The 25,035-nt window shown below is 34.0% G+C and overlaps 1 protein-coding gene across 1 annotated transcript in view; it reads right to left on the bottom strand.

The window, feature by feature from the left end:
• Positions 1-25,035, bottom strand: part of DENND4A (DENN domain containing 4A) — a 73,799-nt gene that overhangs the window by 4,744 nt on the left and 44,020 nt on the right. Inside the window, 14 exon segments of the mRNA XM_033107627.1 lie at positions 642-896; positions 1,133-1,337; positions 2,370-2,516; positions 2,610-2,785; positions 4,032-4,126; positions 7,835-8,024; positions 14,701-15,794; positions 20,690-20,821; positions 21,423-21,539; positions 23,513-23,644; positions 24,046-24,093; positions 24,096-24,186; positions 24,444-24,572; positions 24,664-24,870. Of these exon segments, the coding sequence (XP_032963518.1) occupies positions 642-896; positions 1,133-1,337; positions 2,370-2,516; positions 2,610-2,785; positions 4,032-4,126; positions 7,835-8,024; positions 14,701-15,794; positions 20,690-20,821; positions 21,423-21,539; positions 23,513-23,644; positions 24,046-24,093; positions 24,096-24,186; positions 24,444-24,572; positions 24,664-24,870 (3,018 nt within the window).

Below are 25,035 nucleotides of genomic sequence, written 5' to 3'. Positions count from 1 at the left end.
CAAGTGCACAATCATAGACATGAAGTACAAGAAAGGAGAAGACAAAACTCCTGAACTTAGAGGCTTTGCATTTTAGTGGTGGTGATAGCATATGAAAAAGTAAAAATGCATTTATAGAGCAACATATTAAAAGTACAAGTGAACAAGTGAACAAACTGATTATCTAAATGTTAAGCAAAAATTCAAAGTAAAGGCATGAAGAGAATGGTAGCACATGACTGCAATATGAATTATTTTTGAAGGATGTATGAGACATGAGTGGGGCCAACTCACAAACTCCTCTCATTAAGAGTCATGCAGTTTATTCTTGAGGCTATCACAAAAATGCAAGCCCATTTTGTGTAAATTTTATAAGAAAGCTAAAAAACATGACTTTGTCTTAATGCTCGATTATAAGAAGAAAAACTATTTGTAAACGCAACTAAAACAATTTTATTGAGCTAATGATTCAGATGGTTATTAAAAATAGCATAAAAATTAATTTTTTTTAAAAATTAAAGTTTATTGGGGCAACAATTGTTAGTAAAGTTACATAGATTTCAGGTGTACAATTCTGTAATACATTAAGTTTTTTGTCATTGGGAATATGCAAACATTACAATGGTGACAATAGCACTGCCTTTTAATTTTTATTCTCATACCTTTGAATACTTGTTACAATGCTCAGAAGAAAGAATCAATCCAGGTAAGTTACTGGGTAAGTCAAGACGCCTAAAATACCACACCAGGTTCCAAAACACAATTGGATGATGGTCCACAAAGTCGGCCACTGTTATTGCATGATCGCCTTCGTTTTCCAATAAACTTTCAAGTTCCTTCCACACCACTAAAGGACTAAGATATGGAACAGTGACAGGATCTGGACTTTGAAGGCGCCATTCTAATCCTAAAGACTCCTGTTGAATAAATAAAAACCGTAAATGGCAAATACAAGATTGATGATACGGTCACTGAAAAAAAAATTCCTGTCCATGATTTCCATATGTAGAAAGGTACTATAATTGTATCATGAGACAAGAGACTCTTCTTGACAATAATAAAATTAAAGCCAATACAGCTGTTCAGGACAAGGGGAACAAAATCATATGTAAATTATCAATGTCTGAATTTTTAACACCACCAAAATACATACCGTAGCTCCTTGTAAAGTGGCTGGCAGGCTGCCTGTAGGAATGAGCTTCTGGCCCCCAATGTCTTCTTTATCCAAGGGACCATAAGTACTGACACTCCTGGCCAACGGAAATATTGGACATTTGGACATAGTTGTTTTTGATCTATCAGCAGGGATCTGAATACTTCTACTTCGGGCACATGTATTTTCCAGTGCTTTAGATTTGCTTGGGCATTGAAAAAAGAAAACATCATATCACTGTCTAGATTTATTATTTCATCTAGAAAGACCATATTCTTCTCTTTAGCAGCAGAGCTAGGCATACCAAAGTAAATCAAAGGAACTCAGGCTTCAGCTGGGAAACAGGATACATTTTTAAGTAGTCTAGTCATGTTAAAATTCCTTTTTATCCAGTGAACTTTAAACATTCAAGAGTCATTCAATTATTCAAAACATATAGTAGACAACTTTTATACAGCAGAAACCACTGCAGGCCCAAAGGATACAAAGCAGAGGAAACTATTCCTTCAGCTAGTGGGAAGAGAGATTCTCAACTATTCACAAGCCAGTGGCAGAGAGTCAGAGAAATGGTTACAACAAACCCATGATGAAAGATGGTGCACAGATTCGCAATTTTGCTGCCTAAGCGCTTAGGATTAAACAGGTCATGTTAACCTGCCAGTACTATGCAGATTTTCTTCTGCACATGCAGTTACCAATATGGTTTCATCTGCCCAGCCACCTATGGTGTATCTGGCACTTCTCCGAAATGAAGGTGATTTCTGCTTTTGTTTTAAGCATAGATTTATTTATATTAGGCTTACAGTATAGTCTTAGTTTAATTTTACAGTTCCTCTATCAGCTCCAAATGTTTTCTTATATTATTAAATATTCCTAAGTAGAAAATTAAATATTCCAAAATAGAAGTTCGTACTGATTTAATTCCTGAAGAGAGAGAGATAAAAGAAAGGTGTTCATTATAAGCTTCTAGTGTTCTCCAGAATTTTTACTTTTAAAATACCAGTAAACATTACCATACATGAATTATACAGCTTAAACCCTGGGGATTCATAAAGCATAAACTGTAACTGTTTAAACATCTAGGTTATTAGAGAATTTTAATACTGCTTTAATTAGAAGAATTTAAGACTATGAATCATAGAAATTTAAACTTGAAAATGGTCAGCACATTTTTGTCATTATCAAAAACTTGTGTAATATAAATTGTTAAAATATAGTTCCACATAATCATAATTACCTATTTAAATCAAAATCCCCTTGAACAGAGAAAACAGATGTATCAAGACCAGAGGCTGATGCTGAGATACAAGATGGTCTTGTTTGCCTGGAAAAGGAGGGTGGAAAATGCATATTTTCTGTAGATGGGCTTGACTTCAAAAAGTATCTGTAATGTGAACCAAAGGAGCTATTTCAGAAAACAGCTATTTTAGGAAACATGATCTTAAATTCGAAGGGGGAAGAAAGCATAAATCATTACCTTCCAGGACGTCTTAAATCTCTTATTTCAATATTCAAGAAGGGCAAGAAAAGATTGCCACAAAACGGGCATGTGGTATTAAGATTTGAATCATCTGCTGTCCAGCCAGCCATGATTTCCTCATCATGGACAAGACAATCACAAGTTTTACACCGAGAGCAACTTGAAATGAGAACCTGTGGGAGAAAATGGCACCGTATAACGTAAGCCGGTTAGTGCATATTATGAATTAAAAAGCCATTTTGATTAATAAATCTATTGGAAAACTAAAACTCAGAAAGATTCAGAAGTTACAAACAAAAAGTGGATTACATTCAGTGCATTAGATAAGATACTCATCTTTATTTCAGCTATTCCAAATTTTTTGCCCAAAAGGGAAATTTTCATTTAAGTGAGAGTTTTTACCATTATAATTACTATAAACCTGCCATGGTTTTATTAATGGAAAAGTAAACCCAAGCATTAATTTGTTAATACTCAAAATAGGTTTTTGTAATTACATATTATAGACCTGTGCTATTCAAAGTGTGGTCCCCAGACCAGTGCTGGTCTACAAATTCTTACTGGTTTGTGGTTAGATAAGTAAAGAAATTGAGAAAAGGATTTAGTAACCTTTAAGTACTTTGTCATTGTTGAAATATCGTAAGCGTGTGATCAATATAAAAACAATAACCAAAAAAAAAAAAAAAGAAAGAAAGAAAGAAAAAAAACCCTGGTCTGTCACTATAGATAGTTTAAGAAGTACTGCTGTAGATAAATATAAATGCTGTCATTATATTAATAAAATATAGAAATTCCTGAAGTCCTCAGAAACTTTGTAAGTTGCAACATCAGTACTCATTTACTATTCAGCTGCATGAAACTTTACTTTCCAAATTTATGCAAAGTAGCATGAAGTAACACTCACAAATGTATTTGGGAGTAATTTTTACACAATAATTAGGAAAAAATTTTAAAGTGTAAAAGTGTAAGTTTTTCAATGTAAGAAGATGAGATATGGCAGCATATCCAGCAGATATTTAAATCAGACGGACAGCTGACACATATGCCAAGACTGCTTCCTGTACCCCTCTTCAAAAAAGTGTACTTCCATAGCAAAATCGGTTGTGTTTGAGATGTGAAATAAAAATTCAAAGAGAACATACATATAATAAGGGATAAATATAAATATTGAACATGAAAATGCTTTTGTATGTTGATAAATCTCAAAGGAAGCATGGAACTTTTCTAAATAGAGATAAAGTAGTATGACTTCATTAATCTGAAATACTAGATATTTTAAGTTTGTTCAGGTGCAGAATACATTCCCAAATTTTCAGATGCTATATATTTCAATTTTTATTACTCTGAGACCACCAACACTTAATAAATGTACATTGTATAAAGTAGTACATAAAGATGCTCTTTTGATTAAAATTGTACCTCCATTGCATAGTTCTGGAAGATATTTGTGTTACTCGTGTTGCAGGAAGATGCCACTTCTGATTTCCCAGGCAAGGCAAACTTTGACAGGGATCCTATTCATTATTAAAATACAAAGAGCAAAACCATTAAAACGAATGAGAAAAGATACGAGAATCTTATACTTTCATAAATTCTCTGATAAAATATCAAACTGTTCTATTCAAAATATTAAAACTAATTAAAAAACTAATAAAAAATGTTTTTCAACGCATGAATTTTTGTTCTGAGTACAAACCTAAGGAAATGTGTTCTAATTCTATTGAACACACATGCTAAGTGTGTTCAGTCATTACTCACTTATTAAATGCATTGTGTGTACAGACTAGAAGGCATTACATTTGTTTATAATTACTGTTTTGCTGTCTCTATTTTTCCATGTTTAAAATACAAGAAGGTGTTTAGTTCTAAGGTCTAAAAAGTATAAAATAGCTCATCTTATTTCAAATCATGAAAAGATTTACCGTCAATTCTCTGCCCTATATAAGGATCTTTTAGGATCTGGTACAGTAATCTTGCTCTTCAGCACTAGGGAGGAGTTTCCAAGTGTATTCTTCAGAGCAATGCTTTATTAGTAGGTATTTATAACAACAACGACAACAACAAAAGGGGAATTCTGGGGTCCAATCAATTGACAGTGGCTATATCTTGTTAGTAAAACCGGAGGTAATCTGTACTCTCTATACGTTTTTTTCCTGGTAGTTACTATATTTTATGAATGAACATTGGTATTTTTATAAATGTAAAGATCAAAAAAAGGAATTGTATAAACTACCAGTTCACAAGAAATAGAAAGGATAGGAAAACATGTTAAACATCACCATGGGGATGCAGTCAGCATACTCCAGACTAATGAAAGACCTGATTCTTTCAGCAAATAAAGGACAAAGGGAAGAAAGACAACTCCAGAGCTACCACTGGCCCTAGGCCCTGCCATGCAGAGATACAGAGACGCAGAGAGAGCTGAAGCCTCACACCATCCTTTAAGACGTTAGGGAGACCACCTCAGGAATGATATAGATGCCTGATCACTGCACTGCACACCTGAAGCTGACGCTGAACAATAATGAATGTCAACTACAATTTCATATATATGTATGTGTATGTATGTATGTGTGTATATATATATATATATACACGTATATATATATATGTATATATATATATATAGTTACAAGAAGCGGAGTACAGCATCAGGAATAGAGACAGTGGAAATGTAATGGCTGTGTGCGATGTGAGAGGGGTAGTAGATGGGGAGAGGAGGGTTATCACTGTGTGAGGGATATAAATGATAAATGTCTATTACATTGTTTTGTACACCTGAAACTAATAAAAAAATAAATAATAAAAATAAAAAATATTCAAGATTAAAAAAAAAGATGTTTGGAGCTGATGGGAACTGCAGTTTTGTTTTGTTTTTTGATGGCGCTCCAATAACCTTCTTTAATTCCTCTGCTAAAGCTCGTTCAAAGGTGCTTTCTAATACTTTCTATTTGCCTTGGCTAAATCAGTCATTTATGTGGGCAGCCCATCTTTTGCAACTAATCATCAGCACAGAATAAATATTCATTTTAACAAATATGAATCAGGTTGTGGGGTAAGTTTTATTTGCTTAGCACAACAAACTGTTCTTGTATATTGAAAAAAAGGAGGAGGGGAGCTCATCACCTGATTTCTTCATGAATATACGGCAAAGTGGGGGAGAAAAAGAGGAAACAAAGACCAAAGGGAGTTCATAGACAAACCAAGCAAAAGCAACAAGTGGACCTTGTTTGGATCCCAATTTGAACAAACCACCTATAAAAACAGCTTTATGAGATAATCGTGCAAATTTAAACTAAAGAAATATTTAAGATATTATATGATACATTCACATTTAAAAAAATACAATGGTATTACAATTATGTTTTCAAAAAAGTGAATGCATCATGAAAGCTACACACCATGTGCATCTATAAAATGTTTAAAAATGGCCATGCTAACAGTGTTAGAAGATAATGTTTATCCATGAAGGGAGTAGTGACTAGTGGATCTGGCCATGAGAGGAGGAGGTTTGGGATGCTGTTAATATTCTGTTTCTTGATCTGAGTGCTGGTTACTCAGACGTCCTCAATTTATGAAATGTATTTACATACATAAAAGTGTACACATTATATGTATGACATAAGATTAAAAATAAATTTATTCAACAAATTAAGTAATTTTATAAGAAATTAAAAATATATAACATTAAAGTCCTTATACTTTAGAGATACATATTGAAGTATTTATGAATAAAATTATATGTTGTTTGAGACTTTAGGGAAGGAAAAAATATGGCAGCAGAGGGGAGAGAGGAAAAGACAAAACAAGATTGGCCATTTGCTGATAATTCTTGAAGTTGGGCGAAGAGTACATGGAGGCTCATTGTGCTATTCTTTCTACTTTTGTGAATGTGTGAAAATTTCCACCAAAGCTTTTTAAAATAGCAAAGGTGTATATGAAAAAATACTACATTCATCCATTCCTCACATCATATACCAGGATAAATCTCAATGGATTGAAAATCTAAATCAGGGGTCAAATCTATTTTTGTATAGCCACAAGCTAAGAATTGTTTTTACATTTTAAAACATTGTTAAAAAAAAAAGAATATGTGACAAAAAAGGGTACATGATGGCCCACAAAATCTAAAATGTTTATGATATGACCCTTTACAGAAAGTATGCTGACCCCAGAAAATGTTACAAAAGAAACCAGAGAAGTATCAGAAGAAAATACTGTTGAACCTAGGAAAGGGGAAATCTTTCCTAATGACTCAAAATCCAGAAGCAAGAGGGAAAAAGACTGATAGGTTTGATGACATAAAATGAAATACATGTAACCAAAAAAAACTCCACAAAACTTGACAAACTTGGAAAAAGTATCTGTCACTTACATAAGAGAGAATGGATTAATTCTCTAATATAAATACAGCTATTAAAACAAATTAATAAGAAGTATAAGTAAAAACCAAACTGAAATACATTTCTCACCAATCAGATGACAAAAATCCAAAAGTCTGTCAACATACTTTGTTGACAAGGCTATGAGGAAATAGGTACGTTGAACTACTGCCGGTGGGAATGCAAAATAGGATAGCCCTGAGGTAGGGAACTTGGCAATATCACTTCAAGGAAGAATTTTGAAGTATCTTTCAAAATACCCTGGCAAAAATATAGTATGACATATATGCATCATAGCATTATTTGTAATAGTCAGAGGCTGGAAACTTAACAGAGCAGTGGTTAAAATAAAATAATATACTGACATATGATGAACTATACAACCGTAAAAATGGATGTGGGACAGTGTTATGTGATGATGACATTATAATTTCGAGAGGAAAAAAACAACCAATATGCAATATCTTCAGGATATTGTCAAGTGAAAAGAGCCAGGAGTGGGATAGTATTTACAGTACTTTACCTTTTGAGGTAGGGCAGGGAGGTAATAAGCGTGTACGTACACACACACACACACACACACACACACACACACACACCGAGTTATTTTTTTTTTAAACAGCAACAATGGAAGGATAAACGAAAATGGATAAATATGGTTACCTCTAGGGACAGGGAGAAAACAAGATGCAGGGGGTGGACAGAAGCTAGACCTCTGAAAGTGTCCCAGCTCTCATTGTTTTGACTTTGGAGCCATGCAAATCTTTTACAAAATTAAAACATAAAACAAGTAAAGGTACCACATACCAAATGAGGCATGACAGAACTGTTTAGACAAACCTTCTAAGGAGGCAGAACTTTCTAGGCTTGTTCTGCTGAAATCAATTCCCTTAGTCCCTGGGGTGATACCGCTCTCTTGGGAGAAAGTTGCTCCTTCCAACTCAGGGCAGACATCCTCATCTGTTAAAGAGGTAGATTCAGAATCCTGGGCTCCCACTGAAGAAAGACTGGTACGATCAGAACTTTGATCCTAAGGACATAATTATAAGCTTACTTTCCTTCATATTTAAAGCTTATTATTTAAAAAGTCACTTCAAAGGCAGAGGAAATGCCTAATTACTCAGCTGATCAGTTAATCACATAACTTCGAGAGGAAAAAAACAACCGAATTTACAAGGGTGTGCTAATTTGGACGGACATGCTGGAGATCAATTTTTCCCCCAGCCTTATTGAGCTATAATTGTCATATAACTCTGTGTAAGTTTAAGTGTATAACGTGTTGATTTGGTACACTTATATAATGCAAAATGAATACCACCATAGCATGAGCTGACACCTCGAACCCATTATATAGTTACCATTTCTTTTTGTGGTGAGAAAGTTTAATAGCTACTGTCTTAGCAACTTTCAAGTATACAATCAATTTTGTTAACAATAATGACAATGCTGTGATTCCCAAAGCTTGTTCTTATAACTGGAAGTTTATACCCTTTGACCAACATCTCCCCATTTCCCCTACCCTCCAATGTGCAGTTTCTATGAGTTCAGCTTTTTTTGGATTCCACACGTAAGTGATAAAATACAGTATTTGTCCTTCTTGTCTGACTTATTTCAGTTAGCATGATACCATCAAGATCCCTCCACATTGTCACAAATGACAGGATTTCCGTCCAATGGCCGAATAATATTCCATTCTATATAGATACCACATCTTTATCTTCTTTATCCATTCATCTGGTGAGGGACACTTAGTGGTTTCCGTGTCTTGGCTGTTGTGAATAATGCTGCAATGAACCTGGGGATGCGGGTATTTTTTCGACAACCTATTGGTGGTTGCAAGGTGGTCACGGGGATGTATAGAGTACAGCACAGAGAATATGGTCAATAGTATTGTAACAACTACGTATGGTGGTGTCAGGTGGGTACTAGACTAATCGGAGGAATCACTTCATAAATTATATAAATGTCTAGCCACTACACTGTACACCTGTAACTAATATAAAATAATACTGAATATCAACTATAATTGAAAAAAAAATTTTTAAATGGGCAAAGGACTTGAGTAAATATTTTTTCAAAGAAGACAAATGGCCAACAGATACATGAAAAGGTCCTCAACAGGACTAGTCATCAGGGAAATGCAAATCAAAACCACAATGAGATATTGCCTCAAGCCTGTTATTATAGAATGGCTGCCATCAGAGAGATAAGAGATTAACAAGTGTAGGCAAAGATGTGGAGAAAAGGGAACTCTCCTGCACTGTTGGTGGAGATATAAATTGGTAGTCACTATGGAAAACAATATGGAGGTGCCATAAAAAATTAAAACAGAGGTACCATGTGATCTGGAGATCAATTTTTAAGACAGCATTTTTTAGTTAGATCAAAATAATCATCTGTTAGTAAGCTAACCTTGCTGACTTTAAATCTCCATTTATTGTTCATTTCCTTCCTGCAAATCTCAGCCCAGGATGATACCATTCGAATTACATTTTCTTCTTTTAAAATTTCATTTGTTTACACTTTATTCTTTTCCACAATCATCCAGGTTTCAAAGACATATATTTCTAGTTTTCACGTTTGAGAACACCAGAGTTAAATTTTTTTTCGGTTATACCAGTAATCCATAAGAAAATCTGGTAGATACAAATTTTTGCATGAAGAAATTTTTTTTAAATATCTGTAATTCTACTGCCCAGATAAAACTTGCTTTTTTCTAGTTGTGTGTGTGTGTGTGTGTGTGTGTGTGTATTTGTGTGTGTTGCTGAGCTATTTTTAAGATTATTGGAATATTTTTATTGGTTTTTTAGCTACATCTCATATTTTTTAAGTGGGTGCTTGAAGGATTACAATATATATACCTAATCCTTTACAGTCTACTTAGTATAGTATCACTTCATATATAATAAGTATAATAAACGTCAGTATGGTGAGTCCTTTTACCACTATAAAACATGAACATACTTGTATACTGAAAAATCCTGTGAGATAATTTTTTATTTTAGACAATTGTAAGTATTTTAAGCAATTTAAGAGGTTAAAAAAGTAGTCTTTTATATTAATCAGCTATTTACCATCTATTTTGGTCTTCCTTCATTTTTAAGATACAGGTTTCTTTGAATATCATTTTTCTTTTGCCTGAAGAACTCCATTTAGCACATCTTATAGGTCTACCAGCCATGATTTTTTTTTTCCTTTTTCTGAAAATGTTTTTATTTTACCTTCACCCCTGAAGAATATTTTCACTGGATACAGAATTCTGGGTTGTTGACAGGTGTTTTCTTTCAACACGTTAAAGGTGTTGTTCCACTGTATTCTTCCCTCCAAGGATTATGATGAAAACTACATGGTCATTCAAATCTTTATTCCTCTGTAGGTAATGTGTCATTTTTCTTTAACAGCTTTGAAGATACTTTTTATTCTTATTTTCTTTTTCCAGCAGTCATTTTCTTATTAGCAGATGGATATCTTTGGTTTTTAGCAGTTTCCTTATGTGTACGTAGGTTTAGTTTTCTCTGAATTTATCCTGTCTATAGTTTACTGAGTCTCTTATACCTGTAACTCTAAATCTTTTACCAAATTCAGTAAGTTTCAGCCATTATTTCTTCAAATATCTTTTCTACCACAATCTCTTTCTCTAATTCTTTTGGAACTTCAATTATATGTTACACCTTTTGATACTGTCCCCAAAGTCTCTGAGGTACTGTTCATTTTTTTAAAGATTTTTATTAAAATATAGCTGACATGTAATATTATATTAGCTTTAGGTGTACCCCACAGTTATTCAACCTTTATATACCTAAAGAAGTGATCACCATAAGTCTACTAACCATCTGACATCATATAACACTATCACAATATTATTGACTATATTCCCTATGCTGTACATTACCTACCCATGACTTGTTTCATACCTGGAAATCTGAACCTTTTATTTCCCTTTACCTTCCCCCACCTTTAAAAATTTTTTCAATTACAGTTGACATTCAATATTATTTTATATTAATTTCAGCATGGTGGTTAGACATTTATGTAATTTATAAAGTGATCCCCCTGACTAGTCTAGTACTCACCTGGTACTATACATAGTTATTACCATATTCATTTGTATAAAAAAGTTTTCTCTGTTCTTTCAATTGGATAGTTTCTATTAATACTACTCGATTTTCAAGTTCACCGACTATCCTCTGTGATCTCCATTCTACTATTGAATTCATCCAATGAGTTTAAGTGTATTTTATAGTTATACATTTTAAAAATAATTTCTATTTCTTGCTTAAAATTCCCTTCATTTATTTGAAATGTGTTTTTCTTTACCTCGGGGAATCTAGTTATAATAGCTGCTTTACAGTGTCTGATAATTCCAACACCAGGGCCATCTCAGGATTGTCTTTCCCTTGAGAATTGGGTCATATATTTGTGATTCTTTATATACCAACTAATTTTGGATTTTATTTTAGACACTGTGAATGTTGTATAGTCTGGGTACTGTTTTAATCTCTTGCAGAACATTGATGCTTTTGTTTTAGCAAGCAGTCAACAGAGTTATTTCAGATTGTACTTTGCGTTTTGATTCTTGAGACTTATGTGGTCCACACACAGAATAAGGGAATCCCCTTCTCTTGGATTCCCCTCAAACTTTCCAGCCCACAGTGGCCCTCTTCCCTGGTTCCTCTGCCCAGGAAATATGGGTTTTCTTTTGAATTTTTAGCTGCCAGAGTTGCCATGCCACACTGTGATCTGCTCTTGGGCCAAAGATGAATGAGAAAAACAAAATGGAAAATTCATCTCTGTGTGGGTCCCTTCTCATAGTTGGCCTGCTTTTATTTTTCAGAATCCTTAGAAAGTTGTTGTTTTTGTATTTTGCCTGGAGTTTTTAGCTGTAATCAGTGGGAGGGATGGGCGTTGTGGCCTTATGTTACTATAGTGGAACTAGAACTCTCACCCTAATTTTTAAAGAATATCTTTGCTGGGTATAGAAAAATAAGTTGGCAGTCATTTTCTTTCAGAACTCTAAAGATGTCTTTCCAGTGTATTCTGACATCATAGTTTCTGTTCAAAAGACAACTGTCGGTTTCTTATTGTTGCTCCTTTGAAAGTAATACCGTATTTTGCCGTATATAATGCATGCTTTTTTTGCCCAAATTTGTGAGGGAAAAATAAGGATGTGCATTATACATGCATAGTACTAATTCTGTATCTATATACTCGCAAATGTTTTTAATTTTTTTATTTATGCTTATGAGTTAAAATAAATCAGTAACAATATCCGAATGCAAAATAATACCCTGGAATACGATAATTGGTTTTGCTGAACTTAGGACATATTTGCCATGATGAAGAGTCCTTGGCCTTTTATGACGTGTAAATATCGTAAATTTGTTACCAGTACATAAAATTTCTTGTATTTATATCTGTTCTTGTGTTTTGTCATTATTTGTTACATAAAATTTCTTGTATCATAATATATTAAAAAATAAATGCTAAAATTCCTTTATAATACAAAAAACAAGTACCTAAATTTAAACAAATAAAAATTTGAACTGAAAAATTAAAGTGAGAGATTTTTTTCCCCTGAAAGTTTGGGCCAAAAACGAGGGTGCGTATTATATAAAGGAGTGCATTATACTGGGCAAAACATGATATATCTCTTTTATCTGGCTCCTTTTAAGATTTCTCTTTGTATTTCATTTTCATCTACTTTAACATTAGATGCCTAAATATGGTTTTCTTTGTATTTATTCTGCTTGACATTTGTAGATATTCTAAATATGTGAACTGACATCTTTGATTAATTTTCTTTTGGAAAATTCTTGGCAATTAGCTTTTTTTCCCCCCTTTGTCCACTTCCCCACCCCACTCCAGTTCAAACCGGCTAAGGCAGTCAGCTCACACTGAGCTCTGGCTGCTCACGGCCTCCCAGCTCCAGGGAGAGCCATTATTCACTCTCTTAGTGGTAGAGGGAGCAGCTCGCTGGCCCATGTGGGAATTGAACCAGCGACCTTGGCGTTAGGAGCACTGTGCTCCAACCACCTGAGCCACCAGGTTAGCCCGGCAATTAGCTTTTTAAATGTTCATTTGAATACCTCATTCTCTCTTCTTCTGGAATTCAATTACATCAATGCTACGCATTTTCACTAAACCCTACATTCTTTTTTGTATTTTCCAGTTTTTCGCTGTCTTTGCTTCGATGTGTATATTTTCTACTAACTTTCATCTAGTTTACTGACCTTTCTTTTTATGTGTTTTGTCTGCTCTTAAATGCAACTATTGCATTCTTAACTTTGTATCCTTTTGAGTTTTAGAATTTACACTTTATTTTTTTAAATATATAATTATCTGGTGAAATTTTCCATCTTTGTAGCTATTTTTCACCTTTTCCTCTATTTTCTTGACAATATTATAATTATTTCAAAGTCCCTGGCTAATTCAAATATTTGCATCACCTAAAGATCTGTTTCCACCATGTTTTCTTTTTTTACTTATAGTCCTGTTTCTTGATATAGCTATTTTTAATTTAATGACAGAATATAAAAAAAACCGTATAAAATATAAAAAATAAAAAATGTATAGAATATAAAAAATATATTTAAAAATTACATACAATTTTAAAAATATGTAAAAATCGGAAGGACTCCAGATAATGTTCTATTTTTCCAAAAAGGGTATACTATTTCCTCTTTTGGATAAAGGCTGATTATTTTAATCTAACCATAGATGGAGCTGAGTCAAGCCTAGGTTGCAGTTTTGGTCAGGCTCAGTCACATCCAGTTTGCCAATGTTCCTAAGGCAGAGTTGGGCAGAATTTCCAGCTAAGGGCCTGGTGTGTTCACCACCAGCCCCAGCCCCTTGTCCACCAGCTCATGAACTCTAGTTATTGTATTCCCAGCACCATGAAACTTCAGAGAACTCTTGTCTGTCAGAGACTTTCTGCTTATCTTTTTATCCTCTTTCTCATGCAATATCAGCATGTAGAAAATGTCTTGAAGGAAAAAAATTGTGTATCTGAGGACCCCAAAGTCTCTAATTTTCTTTCCAGCTCTACAAGATCTTAAAAGCTCTGCTGGCCTCCTCACCTCTCCACAGTTCTCTGATAAGGCAAAACCTGGATTTGCAACCTCTTGCTCTGTGCTCAGAATAAGCAAATGTCCTCAGGGAAAAAGTAGCTACAGAACTTGAGCTCACCTCTGCAATTCTTCTCTCTCTAGAATCTTGCCCCTCTACTTTCTAGTTGCTTTAGCAGTTTTATGCAGACTTCTAACATCTACTTTCTGTATTTTCATTTTCATCTAGCTTTTTTTCTTAAGAAGTATGTAGCTCTATCAAAAGCTACTCCATCTTAACCAGCAGGAGAAATCCTATGTCTGGCTGGTAATATACTGGACACTGTATCTGAAGAAAAATCTGCATTTTGAAGGAAATAATGAAGCTCAGTAAGCATTTTCATATAACACTAATTTTTATCTATCTTCAAATCACTTTCTTTCAAAACTGAATTATAAACCTAACTTTATAGTTAGTGAATTTTCTTTCCTTTTGAAGTTTTTATTGAAGTTTAAATTCTTGACACTTACCAACCTTAAGCAAGAGTCTTTTTTGTAAAGCTGTATTTAAGGAGAATGGTAAAAACAGGCATCTTTAAAGTAAGGAACTTTTGGCAGTGGAGGAAGAGAAAAGGAAAAATAGAAAGTATTAACAAAACTTACCTTAGGTGATGTGGTATACATGGTGAACCTGGAATACCATTTGCTTGCTTTCTCTGCAACTCCTTTTCCAGCAGTGAACATACTGTTCCTTAGAATATCTAGTTTAGGTACTAGTAGTGTATCTAAATTAAATGAAGACGATGAATGAGTTAATGCATCTTGAGATTCTTCCCTAAATGGGCAAGTAGGTGAGAAGGCTGGAGAAGACCAGAGTCTATCCCTTGGTCTGTCTTCACTTTTTGTATAACTTTTAGATTTGGTAAGTCTCATTGGCCTAGGAGAATTAGGAGGCAGGCTCGATCTTCTACAGGCCTTGACCAATGTTGGGCTTTTCTTATTGGTTAATTTATCATCACATGCCCGTTGTAAATCAATGCTTGGTGTCCGACTTGTCAAAGGACTGGTCATGTTATTCATATACATCACAATTTCTTCAGCTAAATCACGCCTAGCAGATGGTGTTGGAATGCTTTTGCTATCATCTTCATCCTCTTCTTCCTCCTCTTTTTGCTGCTGCTCACTCTCAGCAACCAAAAGAGAGAGGGGATCAAATCCTGTTGCCACATCAGTTTTTTCAAAAGGTTTTACTGAAATGCTGTTCGTACGTTGAATCCTCTTGTGATTTCGTGTAACATATCCCACTTTTGACCCATTGTTTTCATTGTCTAAATCTTCTAAGTCAAAAATAACTGGCGAATCCACTTTTTCTGATAAACAGTTAGAACCATCAAAAGGTGTATCATCATCACTAGATTCCTTTTCTAGACTGTCTCTTTTTGATCTTAAAGATGGCCTTCCAATATCAAGAGTATTTGGTCTTGTGCTTTTTGAAATAACATGTGAAATAATTTTTGCATCAGCTCCTAATTTTTCAACCATATCTCCAGGGTTTGCTTCCTGGTTAATTCTATTGAGCCTAAGTCCCATCACTACTCCTCCACTAAGGTCATGGTTTCTATTTCCCCAGGACATTTGCTGCTGCAAATTAGGTTCATTGTCACTTTTATGTCTTTTCCTGAAGCATCTACTTTGAATGTTTCCTGTTTCATTTGTAGCCTCAAAAGATGATATTAAGAGTGACTCAGCTGTGCTCTCTGAAAAACAAGAAAAGTGTTTTTAGCCATGAAAAATGTACTGTGCGAATATAAGTTGTCTAAAATACCTGAAATACTAGTAATGAACATGATGATAGCAAGCACTAATCAGGTGCCTGCTATTTGACAGATACTTTACTAGGCACTTTACTTACATTATCTACCATAATTATTCCAACAGAGAAAAAACTGACACTCAGACACATTCATTATCTAGCCCAAAGTTACCCAGTCCTGAAATGATAGAACTGGTATTTAAATTCAGATTTGACTAACCATAAAGGGTATATTCTTAGGTATAAGGATGCACTGCTTTTTAAGTTTATAAATTAAAATTAATATTTATCCTGGGTATATTTAATAATAAATTCATGTTAATGCCACTAAATTGATTAAATAACAATGGTTATACAGTTGTGGTTGTGTTAGGTGACCTTAAGATTCTGGGTCTTCTGCCAATAAAAATGAAAAACAAAACCAAAAACACTACACCAAACCAAATAAAATGCAGCTATGTTAGCTTTATCCATAAACAGAAAGTATTTTTAAAAAACTCCAAATCCTTATTACTATAGATGTGGCTAAACAATTTTGCCTTTGCTTTACATATTGGTTGCAAGTTTAGACCAGTCAAATGAGAATAGCCAGAAACATTATTCACTGCTTCTTACCAAATTACTTAGGTACCAATGCTGAAAGCAGCACTCTAGATTTCTGATCATTTTAATTGTCCTTATTATGTGGGAGTCTTCTAAAGCATTATTCTAGGTGTGGTATTGCCAACGATTCTTTTTACATGCTTTATTCAACAGAATGAGCTCTCTATAACTATGTAATTACTAAAAATGTGCCTTTTTTCCTGCCATGTAAAGCATTCAGATAACAGGATAGGAAATAAAAAGGGAATACTAGAAACCATAAAAGCCTACAAACTAATATTATTTAATAAACCTGTACCATTAGCAAGGAAAACAATATAGCAGAGAGATAAAGTTTATTCTTTTTTTTTCTATTATTAGCTTATGATTAAGTACACAAGAAACTAAGAATATGCTTTCTTCTGATAGTCTGGGAAACTTTCTGTTCAACAGGCCAAATATTATCAAAGACTTGGAGAAATCTTATAACTCCAAGATAATACTCTGGGATAGCATTTAAATAGCTGTGCAAGGCTTCCTTTGTAGTCAGAACTATGCTATGGCCTGAAGACAAATAAAGCTGGTTATCAAATTATACCAGGCATTGACAAACTACATCTATGAGCCAAATTCGGCCTGTGAATTGTTTCTGTACAGTCTCAAATGGTTTTTCCATTTTTAAAGGGTTGTAAAAATCACACACACATGAATAATAGACAGTAGAGACTGTTGTGTGTCCTGCAAGGCCTAAAATATTTACTATCTGGCATTTACAGAAAAGTTTGTCCGATTCTAACTTTATATGCATGCTAACCTCCACCAGATTAGGCTGGTAGCTGTGTGCCTCTAACATAGAGGCTGCAAACTATTTAACCTTCTTGGGCCAGGTGACTCTGTGACATAATTCTGTTGAGTGATATTGAAGTGATAGTTCCTGAGGGCTTCCGGAGAAACTTCTGCTTTCCTGGTAAGGGGATAAATGGGCTAGTGGTCCCCTTCCTGATTCTTCCTGCCTTGCACAGGTGAGTGATAGCCTAGGTTGCCACATTATAGTCATGGTTAGGTACAGAGAACTGATGGCAAAGCCCCTAAACCAACATCCTGAGCAATTGTTTACCTTTGAATTTCTTATCTGAGGAAAAAAACCTTGACTGTTAATCATATTCTTAAAGCTGAAAGAATTCCTGGTATAGGAATTCCTGGTATACTGACAGACTATACTGCTAGCTGATACATACCAGCCCTTTTTCAGCTCTTTGAGCATGCTCACCACACAGCCCTTTGCATACTGCTTCCCTCTGCTTGGAATGCCTCCTCTCAGCTCCTTCTCTGCAACCCCTTTCACTTGTTTTCTACTCACCCTTCAGATCTAAGCTCAAAACCATATTCTCAAGGAAGCTTTCCCTGACCAATGTTCACCCAAATCCAGGTCATGTCTCTCTATTATATGTTCTTGTGGCAATTTACAGCCCTTCTTTGTAGTATTTAATCTCAGAGCATTTTTATATTTACTTGATTCTCTGATTAATATTTTCCTATCCCTCTCACCTGTCTTCTCTATGAAGGCAGGGGCCATGTTTCTGTTTCGTGCCTTATTATATCCCCAGTAGCACCTGGCATATGGTAGCATAAAGTAGGATCTCAAAAAATAATTACTTAATGAATATTGTCTGCCGGAAACAACTGCCACAAATACAAACATATAATATAACCTAGTATAATATAGTATAATATGAAATATTATAGCTAAATATGGTAGCTAAAGATAAAGAATTAAAACATACTAAAACCAGAATTAGGCTTAGAAAAACATTTCAGAGTATGTTTTCCTATTTCAGAGTAAATTTTCTTGTGGTTTAACTCTCAGTATTCCACATTCATTTATCAAAATGTTAAATTCTCAAGATAATCATGAAGTAACTACAGGGTAATGATTTTATTTCAATATCCAATCAAACATTAAAACATCTCTGGTTATTTTACTCCCATATCTTTTAAAAGCTGTTGTATGTATATATGTACATGTATATGTATTTGCAAAATATAAACAAACCTGAAAAATCCTTTGAATCACAGCATGTACTAGTATATAAGAAACGTGTTATTGAAAAATAAGTATTCCTATAAATTCCATATATAGTCTTTGGCAGCAGTAATAACCCATAGTACTTAACAGACGGGAAAGTTTTCAAGCCAAAAATCTTAAGGATAGGGCGGGCCCGGTGGCTCAGGAGGTCGGAGCTCTGAGCTCCTAACTCCGAAGGCTGCCGGTTCGATTACCACATGGGCCAGTGGGCTCTCAACCACAAGGTTGCTGGTTCAACTCCTGGAGTCCCGCAAGGGATGGTGGGCTCCGCCCCCTGCAACTAAAATTGAACAACCTTGAGCTGAGCTGCTGCTGAGCTCCCAGATGACTCAATTGGTTGGAGCACATCCTCTCAACCACAAGGTTGTCGGTTCGACTCCCACAAGGGATTGTGGGCTGCGCCCCCTGCAACTAGCAATAGCAACTGGACCTGGAGCTGAGCTGCGCCCTCCACAACTAAGACTGAAAGGACAACATGAAGCTGAATGACACCCTCCACAACTAAGATTGAAAGGACGACAACTTGACTTGGGAAAAAAAAAAAGTCCTGGAAGTACACACTGTTCCCCAACAAAGTCCTGTTCCCCTCCCTGAATAAAAAAAATAATAATAATAAAATTAAAAAAACACACAAAAAACCAAAAATCATAAGGATAAACAAACAAGTGTAATTCACACCTGGGACACCTATTACAGGCTTTAAAAAGTTGGCCTGTTAAGCATAGAGAGTAACCAAAAGCTGGATGAGTCAGATGAGTACTCTGTTTATAATCATATTAAAATAGAAAGTTCATAAAAGCAGATTTTAAGAAAAGGCAAGCATGAAGAGACAGTAATGAAAGAACAATAAGGCAAAGACAAGATAATAGATTGGTGCAAAAGTAATGGCGGTTTTTGCAATTATTTTTAACCTTTTAAAACTGCCATTACTTTGGCACCAACCTAATATTAAGGGTTATAATTAGACAATGATTAGGAAGGACTAAATGGTTGTGAAGCAATTCCATGACACCAAAGGAAAAAAACTTAATGTTTAAGTTATAATAATTATTAAATAAAGAAATACAAAGTAAGACAGTTATAGATCATTTAATTTTGTAGTGCAAAAGCAGCCATAGACAATACGTAAATGAATGAGCATGGCTGTGTTCCAATAAACCTTTGTTTATGAACACTGAAGTTTGAATTTCATATAATTTTTGTATGTCCCAAAACGTTATTCTTTTGATTTTCCCCCCAACTGTTTGAAAACCCATTCCTAGCTTGTGGGCCTGTACAAAAAAAGGCTGCAGGCCCAATTTGGCACATGGGCCATAGTTTGCCTGCCCCTGAGCTAGAGGCATATCTAACTATGCTGCAGAAAAACAAACATCATTGCAGCAAGGCCATTTACAGAGATATTTTAGCCTTGAAAGCACAAGTCTTTCAATATTTGTTTAGATTGTAACATGATACAGAATTGAGCTAACACAAAAATGAAATAATGTAATTATGTGATCAGACTACTAACACTAGAAATTCTGAATCTTAGGTCTGTTTAACCCTCCACAAATGGTCTGATGAAAAATGTGAGACCAAGTATTATTCCCGATCCTAAACTGACTTTTCCATTAACTAGTTGATAACTTATGTGACCTGCCAACAGTCAGATTACACCTTAGTTTTCTCATCTTTAAAACAGTGCTAATATCACCTCTCACTAATACAAGCATTGCTGTATTAATAAAAATAAAATAATATATAAAAAGCCTTTGAAAAGAAAAAATATTGGGCACTGCTACTAAACTAATTGAAGGATTATCCTTTTGCCTCTAAGGGGGAAAAAAAAGACCCAATATGAAGACTAAGGAACCATATGCTTCATTTAAAAACTGGCGAGGTATGTGGTTCTCTCAGACTGATCATCTCAATTGCTCCCAATTCCTCCTTCCAAAAGGTCCCAACAGTCCAAACTCAAAAGATAGTATGTAGCTCGTAAGTTTGCCCCTATACTTCGTTATAATAAAAGCTTGAACAAAGTATATTATAAAACATAGAAGTCAAGCTACTAAACCATACCAAATATATAAAAAAATAACCCTGGAAAATTAAGACTTAAAAAAAATTCGCTAGAAATACAGACACAAGTCATTCTGCACATAACAGAGGTATATGCGTACTATTCAACTCACCTGTGTTTTCTCCTGATATTTTATCAGCACTGTTATGATTTGTACCACTGAGGCGAACTATATTGGAAGAACTTTGGTAATGGAGCTTAGGAAGACAATCAGCACTTCCTTTTGCACTCTCACTCTCTGACACTGTAAAGATTAAAATGAAATTAATAAGATGAAATCTATACACATCATAAGATGCATAAAGAGAAGTAGCTTTTATTTCAAAATATTTCTATCTCAAAATAGGTGATATAATAAAATGTTGAACACCTCTTTTCTATTTATCAATCAGAAATAAGTGATTCCATTTATCAATAAGTGATTTGAGGCCTCAAGGTGTGTATCAAATTACTAAGTACTGGTGATACATGAGACCCAGGCATAAATTTTGTATTTCTTCTTTGGTTGTGAAACACTGTTTTTGATGGGAGGAGGCAAGGGGGGAAATGTAAGTCACAGATAATTAACTCAGCCTCAGAAAGAGCCACTGTTGGAAGAAATATACATTTCTACTATAAGAAGGGCTGTATCTGATTGGAGAGTGGTTGTGCCACTGGGATTATATACTTCATACATGAAGATTTGTATGTGGGAATATTAGGTGGTGGAGGGGGCTTGTAATGGGAGGAAAGAGGAGTTATAATGGGAAAGTGGAAAATAAAACTAACACTTTTATACTTAAAGTCACTTGTATTTTCTATTAATATAAGTTCATAATTTTATACAATATCAACTTAATACCTACAGGAACTAGAATCACTCCCTTTCTTATCTTTTTCTTCTTGAATGTCCTCAGTAGATATATCTCCTCTTCTAACTTCATCCTTAGATAATGAATTATATCCAAGATCAGACTGGCCACCTAGAAAAAAAAAACACAAAGAAAAATACCCCTATGCTGTTTATCATAAACTTCTTTAGTGAGAACTGGAATTAGGAGCAACACATTAATATTTGGATTTATTTTTAGCAATTTTTCTGGTTAACTTTCAATTGAAAGCATTATTTTGTTAGATCTCCCTATCTTTACTAATGTAAGAAAGAGATAATCTCAAAATAATTTATTTTTGGATCCACATTGCAGTCAAAAATAACTACATACATTCATACTACTATCTGGGTTCCAAAAGACACAGACAAACCAGACACTCTTTATATAAATCCATGACCTTTCTAGGTGAAAAGTGTGAGTTCCAGCTAAGCACTGAATAAGAAAAATCTGCAGGAAATTCGTAACAGAACATTTATACAAAGATCACTGACGCAGAATGTCTAAATGATATTACCAAAAACAAAAATCCCACAACCCCCCCCCAAAAAACCCCACCAGGTTTACTTAAATTTATAGGTAGGTAATTGCTTTTTCCGAAAATTCAACTGAATAATTACTGAATTGCATGAGTACAAATACAAGGGAAGGAAAAATAATCTAGTGTTAATGCTTTTAAGAAAAGCAAAAGTTGCACTGATACAAGAAAACTTCTAATACCTTATATATTGTGTTAAAGAGGCTCTCTAATTTTCAGCAAATTATTTTCACTAGATTAGCATCAAAACAAGATTTTGAATCCTAGTTCTCTGTCTTAGCAGACATAACTTTAAGTAAACCATATAACCTTTTTGTTTGGATCTCAAGTTCCAAGATTTATAATACACAAGGTTGTTATGATCATATGAGAGACTACATATGGAATGGTTTTATAAACTTGTAAAGAACTGTCTGAAGAAATTGTATTATCACTAGGTATTTAATATCTTTGTTATACTTTTGAGTGGGTACTTTTTCTAATCAAATTTTCAGCTCTATTCCCAAAGAAACTACATGTCAAAAATGTGAAGATAATCTTGATGAAATTTTATTAGGTTCTGCACTACTTTAAGATAGTCTTTTTAAAGGCCATAACTAAAAAACAAAAGATAGATTTCTTCATATTTAAGAGATAATGTCTGAGAATGGCTAGTATAGCTCTGATTAAATTCATATTCCATTATCAAGAAATAAAACCAGCCAAGTCAGAACTATGAAAATTACATTTCAACACAATTAGCTTATTTGTTACTCTTAAAAGTAGACATAAAAGGACACAGACTAAAATAATGTTACTGTTTGTAGAGATAGAAGATTTCCTATTTTATTATTAATGCTTGAATTTTTAAATTTAAAATTTCTGTCTGTGAAGAGGTGGCTCTTATATTCGAAAATCATACGTAATTTTTTTAAATGTAATAACAAAAATGATAGAATTTCAAGTGATTTATTTTAAAAATCTGTCAGTTTTAATATTAGTCAGAGAAAACTTCTGTACAAATCTTACATTTTAGTGAAATTAATACCATTTTCAGTGCTAGAATGCTACAAATTTTATATATATTTAAATATTTTTATAACTTTTTATTTTAATATAGTTTAAGACTCACAAGTTACAAAAATAATATAGTACAGAGAGTTCCTGTGTACCCTTTACTCAGCTTCCCCCAATCATATCATAGATGAAACAGGAAATTGATATTGATATGGTACTATTAACTCAGCTTGGGGCTGTAAGTTTCTTTTTTAAAACTCTAATAACATTTTCATAACTACAAAGTGCTCTCCAGAGTTAACTGGATTTTAATGGACTAAATACTTGAATAAACTCTCAAACTTATTTGTATTCTGATAAATAATGAACAAAATTACAGTTTTAAGTACAGTATCAAATCAAGTACCTAATATGTAAAATTCAAAAGTGACAACTTAATACATGACTGAAAATTACAATCTAAAAAAGGAAAGCTAGCAAATTTAATTTTCAGAACGTACTGTAAGAAATGTAGAGGTAAGCACACACAAACCTGTACTAGCTCTATCATCAGTAGCATATACTTTGATTAAACCCGTATTAAAAGGTGCCTGCTCCACAGTGTGTGTCCCATGACCACTATCCATGCTGCCATGACTAACAGCATCCAGGTCACTGCCATCTGCTTAAGAACACAATTTGACAGCATTTTACTACTCACGGAGATACCAAGAATACACATTAGTTTGTTGCTCAAGCTATTATCTACTAATACTGCACATGAAAAATACCACATAATTAGCAAAACACAACTGTAACAAAGAACCCTATTGTGAATTATTAATGAATACTAAAACAAGACCACCAAAGGTTGACAGTTTAACTTGCAAGAAAAAAAGTGAAATTTTGTGGGTTTTTTAAATGCGAAGAATACTCCAATATGAGAGTTTGTTTAATGGCAATAAAAAGTAGACAACCTCCAATGTTTTGAAAGTATTTAAAATTTTAAAAATTGTAAAATGTAACTCACCCATTAACTTTAAAGAAAAAGTAAAGCACATACACCTCTTAAAAACCTTTAATTACCTGAGAGAGTTGTTTGTGATAATTGTGCATGTTTCTTTAAAGCTCTTTGAACTGTGCTACTCCTAAAACAACGTTTCTTAATTTTGTCCAAAGCAAATAGCCATTATGTCTTCTTGAAGGCCAGGTACTTTCCAAAACAGCCTATTTGTTTAACAAAATAAAATAATCATTATAATAATTTTTATAAATGAACACATTGGCTTTAGAGTCAAACTAATGAATATCTAAGTAGACTGTATAACATAAATAGCACAAAAATTTTACTTGATTTACAAAATATACTTTAGATACTTTCAAATAAATGCCAAATAACCCCCGCATCAATGATTTTTGCCATTAAATTAAGGTTGTAGAATCACAAAAGTCATACTCTTTCTCCATGAAATCAAAGTAATTACCTTATTATAATAACCATAAGTAATGGCGTTGGGGTCAATACCAGCTTTCTGCATTTCAAAAAGCACTCGAACTGCAAGCACTGGCTGATCGTACTGCCCACAGAGCTGCATAAGGATGCGGTAGCACACCTGAAACACAGTTAAGTTCAAAAGTGTACAGAAAAATATCTATGTACACAAATCTAGAATAAAATACTGCATTTTAAAGAATAACTGTTACCTCATCAGGTGGATCCATCTTCTTTGACTGCATTTTTTTAAGCACATCATACGCTGTTTTCAGAGCCCTGACTTTTGAATGACATACTTTCACATAAGCTGGGAGACAAATAAACCACAGTCCGTAACAGTGACGCAGAAGACACCTAGACCACATCTGAGGAATGGATGAATACCTCTTGGCAATTTTATGAGCTGATTTAATTTCCTAGAAAAAAATGCAACGGTGTTATTAATAAATTTACACACGTAAGCATTCTTATTTAACTGAATGCTGAACAAGTGTAAGTCATATGCTTTTATAATGTTTCCCTAACAAAATCTGTCTACAATTAATATATAGTCAAGCCTCTGCTTGAACTTGTATTATATA

This window comes from Rhinolophus ferrumequinum, chromosome 6, assembly GCF_004115265.2.
Source record: "Rhinolophus ferrumequinum isolate MPI-CBG mRhiFer1 chromosome 6, mRhiFer1_v1.p, whole genome shotgun sequence".
Taxonomy (NCBI): Eukaryota; Metazoa; Chordata; class Mammalia; order Chiroptera; family Rhinolophidae; genus Rhinolophus; species Rhinolophus ferrumequinum.
Note: the sequence above shows the minus strand (reverse complement) of the source record. Positions and strands in the feature narration are given on the sequence as shown.